Raw genomic sequence first — 6,268 nt, 5'->3', positions numbered from 1 at the left:
GTTATTTAATTCTAATAATTAAAAACTAGATTTTTAAATTTTATGACATATATATGTTTTAATATCTCCAATAAATGGTGATGAGAGAGATTTGATCTCATTCGTCACAGTTTCAGTTCTATCAGCAGCTGATGTTGGATGTTACAGGCACGAGTATCTCTCGAGGCTCAACAGGAAATGACTTCTCCAAAACTGCTGCCACAAACTCAGTAAAATATGATCATATATTGTGATGTAAAACAGCCCGTCTTAAAGTTTAGCTACGCTGTGTCCACGAAGTTTTGAGCCCGTAAAGTAGAGTTGGTTTTTCTTTTAAGCCTTTATTCAACCAGAGAAATGTGACTCTAAAGATTAAAAAAATCCTTTTATAAGACGGACAGTAGAGCAGTTATCGATGAGAACATATTCTAGGTAAGACGGAGAAGGTAAATAAATAGCCTTATAAATAAGAAAGCAAAGCAAGCTGCCTGACCCCGAACGTGCAACATGGTGACCTTTAAGATTTGCAGTTAATCTCAGCGCTGCGTGACAGACAGAATCCAGTTTATGTAATCAGTGTGACGACGCGTGCACGCAAATGACGTCGCCGTTTGTTTCTTAATATCCCGATTTACACGTCAGGGACAGTAAACCTCCAGTTTCAGAATTTTTGTACAACCATAATTACAAACGTGTAAAATGTGAAAATCAACAGAATGCAGCGATGTGCAAATCTAAAACATATCAAGACGCATCAATTTGTTGGTGCCATACGAATAAAACGGAAATGAATTGAATCCTACTGCTGTTGCAGTATCTGAAGCATCGACTTGCTGAAATATTCAAGGCCTCCCCTGAAGGATGGCAGCACGTGTTCCTCTAAAACCTGTACATAGCTTTTTGCACTGATGTTGCTTTTCCAGATGTTCAGGTTGACTGTTTCATGCGCATTAACGCACTCCTTACCGTACCTCTGACTTTGAACTGAGTGCTGATGAAAAGTCAGAGGGTCCCTCCCCTCTTTGGTGCAGAGGATGTGTCGTCCATGTTTTCTAAAAAGAATTCAAATTTAAATTGACCACAGAACAGTTTTTCACTTTACCACAGTCTTGCCTCGCCCAGCAAAGGTGGCGATGTTTATGCATCATCTTCACACGTGGCTTCATCTCCCATGACAGAATCAGGTTCAGCTTCTCTCATTGTTTTTAATTATCTTTTGTAGACAGATGAGGTGTTCAATGTTTTCACAGTTTTTAATTGTTCTGCAATTTGTAGACACACATTGTTGCAGATTGGTGAAACGCTGCCTCTCTCAGGTGTCACCAGCCTAATGAGTTGGAGCTATTTGTTCTCATTTTTTATTATTTTGAAATTAGTTAAAGTTTGTTGTTAGTTTACTTATATTTTGGGGTTTATTTACAAGTTTATTTGTTGGTTAACATTTTGTTTTGATGTTTGTTTGATGTTACTTTGTTAAATTAGTCAGTAAGAGCTGTAGGGCCATTTTGTTACTGGTATAGGACCAGCATGCACTGGGGTGGGCCTATGGTTTTTTACCAGAGCAGGAGAAGCAGCAGGAAGTAACAAAAAATGGATCTTGTTATTGCCAAACTGGATAAAATAAACCATAAAAACGCAACTTTCAAGTTTGGACAGTGGACAGTAGTATCTCAGTGCAGCAGTGGCTTGTGGACTTTCAATTGTGGGATGTTTGGTTTGTCAAACAAAAGGAATTGCCATTACATAATGAGTTGGTAAATGAAAGGTTATTATTTGTTGAACAAGGTCAAAACACCAACTTCATGTATAAACTTTTGTTTTTTCCTGCGATTATAGTTACTGTATCTCCGTGTGTCCTGCAGAAGAATAAAGGGTAGAGTTTGCTATGGAATTGCTCATCAGACGGAACCATTGGTTTGGTTTGGATGAAAGATTAAGAGTTAGAAAATACTGCTTGATTCTATTTGAAAAATATTTTTATGTGTCTTTATATTTTGTTGTTTTCTGCTGCTATAACTACGCATCATGCCCATCTAACATAATTTCATATCCTCCGCTGTTAATGATCGAGCCGAAATGTCACATCGCACCATCAGCAGCGCCGTAATGACCGCATGATGGACTGTCAACATTGACTTTTTTCCTCTTGTATGACCCAAACTGCTGTAAAGTCAAAGACAGACGGGTCATCAGAGCGTCGTAAACAGAAGAAACATCTGTTTGATTCGAGGGGGAATCACTTTGCATCCCTTAATTAGCCACGCGGAGTAGTGAAGGTCAGCGCAATCATGCTGATGTGACTGCGGGCCGAGTTGTAAAAGGCTCAAGCTCGTAACTCTTATTTAGATGGCTGAAAATGGTGATGGTGGAGATAACCGCAAGCACAACAAGTTTGTGTGTGTGTGTGTGACTGGGATGGGCTAAGGGCTGGTTAGAGGGAGGTGGAAAGACACTCGGCATCAATGAAGTGAAAGGTGGATTGAATGTAATATAAGGAGGATGCGAGCGGCGGATCAATAACCGAGAGAGCTGCAGGATAACAGACAGAATCAAACACCAGAGATCAGCTGTGGTGGGCTTGGAAGAGCAACAGTCAGATATCCAGCATGCGCGCTCTGGTGGTTTTGCCTCTGCTCTTGTGCGCAGTGGTGTGTGTGGATGAGGTGAGAGCGCAAGTGACGGCAATGAAGCTGTGCGGCAAGCAGTTAATCAACGCCATCTCCTACACCTGTGGAGCGTCCCGCTGGAGGAGGTTCTTCCGCGAGCCAGACGTGGATGGTGAGAAAACTCCGCTTTTACTCATTTCGCACAACAGAAGAGACGCGCTTTTAGTAGCTGAGTTTCTTTCTATAGTTTCATTTGCTACAAGTTTAGTGGTTCAGACTTTCTTCAAGAAAGAACGATGCAGAAAAAGTCAACAAACTGTATTTACCCTTTATTTATATTATTTAAATCGCAGTGAGGGTGTAACCACATTCAAGAAAAACAATAGAAATGCCATTTATATCACTTTTTTAAAAAATGGCACGTTTTCGAGCTACCATCTCAGTGCAGTTTGCCCACACAGTACTTCTTCTGTATCTGCTTCTGTGGTTTAAAACCCAACACAAGCTAAAGTTTGTTTTCTAACCAATTTGTTGCCAGTTTTTGCTACACCTCATGTGTCATGTTATTAATTCGCCGGCTGACGCGCAGGGCTTCTCCAAACAGGTGTTTCCCAGCACAGCGACGCACAATCTGCCAGAGGAGTCAGCAGCTCAATGATTAAATGCTGTAGCTGGCGGCTCCCCGGGCGACTTCTCTAATACACCAGACAAATAAACGCAGTTGGCGTGTCAGCCGTGCTCATCGGAAAGCGTAAAGTGACAGTGAAGAAGACAAATAAGACCGAGCTCATCCGTGCGGTCATTTAGAGCTTCCTTATTTAAAGAGGACATGGACGAATTACAGAGGATGCGTCTGAAAGCAGTGCTTCATCAGCTGCACTTGTTGAGAAACACTGTCGGCTAAAATGAACTGCTATAGAAAGCATTTACTGGAAGTCATGTTTAAAGTAAGGTGAACAGAGATTCCCGCACAGTTACATTCAGATTGTAAGGGTGAAGTTACACTTTTAATGCGTTTGCAGAGGCTTAAATTCTAAAACCTCCACACTCAGTGTTCATTGATGTGTTTTGTTCTGCTTACAGGGGAGCAGAGCAGCTTGGAGAAGTTCAGCAGTTTGGGCTCAGAGATGACCAAACGGGATAATAACATCTTGCTGGCCAACATGTGCTGTCAGATGGGCTGCAGGAAGACCGACCTCGCCCACTTCTGCTGAGGACAATCCTCACTTTTGTTGTTGTTGTTAAAGTGACCATAATGACTGTGTTCCCTACAAATCTCACCTTGCTAAGAACTGTTATGATCTCTGTGCAACTGTTAAACTTTGTGAAAGTGAATCTGGATGAGCATCTCTGAACATGTCCCTGAACCCGAGCTGTACACGTGCGACCATAAATAAATGTTTTAAAATGACACAAAATCAGAAGCTTTTTCTTTCATGGTGCATGACTGTTAAAAAGTCAGTTTCTGGCTCTGCTTCAGTTGTCTTTCTTGCAACCTTCACATGTATTTGGTAATTTTTTGCTACTTTTGTCAAATAAATATTCTATTATAACACCGGATTCAATACTGCAAAGGTTTTTTTTTTACTCCAAATACTGGACAACGTGTGAACGAACTGGATCACTAAGATCCCCCGACGCAAAAGTAAGCAAGTACACAAGTGCATGAATAAGTAACTAAACCAGCTGGCAGAGCAGGTGTGCACAAACGCCCACACACCACTTACACATGACCCATAGGCAACAACCCAGCCCCGCCTACAAGGGGCGGTACTTAGAGCAGGTTTCACCTCTCCGGTAAGCATGCAACAAGAAAATAAACTACACTCTTAACTCCTCTATGCTCTTATTCCAAATCCAGCTTCAGTCAGTTCGCATTTTATGAAATAAAGGAAAGCACAATAGCATCAATAACCTGTGGTTTATTTTCCCTACGTAAATTTTATTAATTCAAGTTGATTCCACTATATCATTTTCTATGAAACAATAGCATCTTTGGCCTGGCTAGCTCCTGTCAGGCTTTGGGCCCAAAATGACCATAGAGTCCATATTTACAGTGTTAGCTGTCCTAGCGTACAAACTAGCTTAGAATGAAACTGATTTTACACATTTAAATCATTAAAGCTTTAAAATTCAGCTAATTTAATGAGATGGTGGCAGAGCAGACAGGTTTAAGGGAACCTCAAAGCTACTGCGGTTCATCCTCAGAGGTGTATGTGTGTTTGGACCAAATTGGATGGGAATCCATCCCATAGCTGTCAGGATTCCCCCGACAGGAAATTTGCCATCATGTGCAAATCACACTAACCAGCCACGTGTACGAATGCAAACATAATCAAATTATAGCCTTCAGTTCTAGCCCTGACCAGCGGTTTACCACTGGATACAGGTTTACATACCTTGGTTTTAACCACTTGTTACAACGAAGGTACGCAGAAGAGCATCTGTGAACCATGATGTAAGAAGAACATAGTAGGTGCCAGCTGTTTAGTGCCACAATGTCACGAAGCTCAAATCATCTCAAACTGATGTCTTAAACATGTCGTAACCTCACTGTACTCAAATGGGCTGCAGAGTCTCCAGATCTCAAGCCAGCACACTTTGGTTTGGTGGAGGAGATTTACATCATGGACGTGCAGCCGGCAAATATGACCGTGTGATGCTACCACGTCAACCAGTGTTGGGGAGTAACGGAATACATGTACCGCCGTTACGTATTTAAAATACAAAATATGAGTAACTGTATTCCGTTACAGTTACCGTTTAAAAAGGTGGTATTTAGAATACAGTTACTTTGTTGAAATAAATGGATTACACGGCGGTACTTCCCTGTTTCATATTGTCGCGTCAGGACTGTTTGGGTTTTGTTTGACAGCTACGTTCTGTTGTTCCAGGCGGCAGCGTTACGGTTGCCATGGTTACAGGGTGACGCTCTCTCTCTCTGCGTGTTTCCTGGGTGAGAGAGGCCTTTTTGTTGTTGCTGTGCTAAGCTAACAGGCAGAATGCTACAGGTATAGCTCTGAAGAATGTAGCATCATGGGCAGTGTAGTCCGTGCTGCAGGGAGAATGGACTGCCATACCTGTTATGTGTCTGTGAGTGAGGGAGGGAGAAAAATGAAAAGTATGAGGAAAAGGAAAAAACGGGAGCTGGAAGCATGTAAATATAATAATAACCACTGCAGCCAAGAAGAGAGCCTGACGAGCCCAGTTGTAAGTAAGCTATTAAGACTCGACTGTACACCGTGTTCGTGTTTTCCTCCAAAAACAATAAGTTCAGTTGGAGCAGCCTTTCAACGCCTCTCTCTGTCTCTGCTAGCAAAGTTGACCCAGACAACAAAGTAAAGCTAGTTTTCAGCTACGAGCCGACACAGAACCCACCGTATTAGCCAGAGGTCCCTTTACTACGGTTCAGAGCCGCGGACCTTCAGTAACAGTAATAAATCACAGCAATAGTACATTCATGTAGTTGTAAACAGCATGATAATATATTAAGTAATCCAAAGTATTGAGAATACGTTACTCTCATTGAGTAACGTAACGGAATACGTTACAGAATACATTTTGGGGCATGTAATCTGTAATCTGTAATGGAATACATTTTAAAAGTAACCTTCCCAACACTGACGTCAACGCAGATCCAAATCTGAGGAATATTTTCAGCAACCTGTTGAGTCTGTGCAGTG

General features: G+C 41.7%; 1 protein-coding gene across 2 annotated transcripts; it reads left to right on the top strand.

Moving 5' to 3' along the window:
• Positions 1 to 2,585: 2,585 nt before the first annotated feature.
• Positions 2,586 to 3,799, top strand: insl5a (insulin-like 5a). Of its 2 annotated transcripts, none has more exons than XM_087830819.1 (2): positions 2,586 to 2,757; positions 3,669 to 3,799. In XM_087830819.1, exons 1-2 carry the CDS (start codon positions 2,586 to 2,588, stop codon positions 3,797 to 3,799), a joined length of 303 nt encoding a protein of 100 aa, XP_087686945.1. The 2 variants fall into 2 exon arrangements, with proteins under 2 accessions (XP_087686945.1, XP_087686944.1); XM_087830818.1 differs by having other exon boundaries at positions 2,586 to 2,758; positions 3,658 to 3,799.
• The last annotated feature ends 2,469 nt before the right edge of the window (positions 3,800 to 6,268 follow it).

This window comes from Neolamprologus brichardi, chromosome 17, assembly GCF_056152115.1.
Source record: "Neolamprologus brichardi isolate AB-2024 chromosome 17, ASM5615211v1, whole genome shotgun sequence".
NCBI classification, from domain to species: domain Eukaryota; kingdom Metazoa; phylum Chordata; class Actinopteri; order Cichliformes; family Cichlidae; genus Neolamprologus; species Neolamprologus brichardi.
The sequence above is the reverse complement of the archived record's forward strand: the minus strand, read 5'-3'. Positions and strand labels throughout refer to the sequence as shown.

Coding starts and splice junctions, on each gene's coding strand:
- insl5a (XM_087830818.1), top strand. CDS start 2,586: ATGCGCGCTCTGGTGGTTTTGCCTCTGCTCTTGTGCGCAGTGGTGTGT. Junction 2,759..3,657: donor CGCGAGCCAGACGTGGATGG/TGAGAAAACTCC, acceptor GATGTGTTTTGT/TCTGCTTACAGGGGAGCAGA.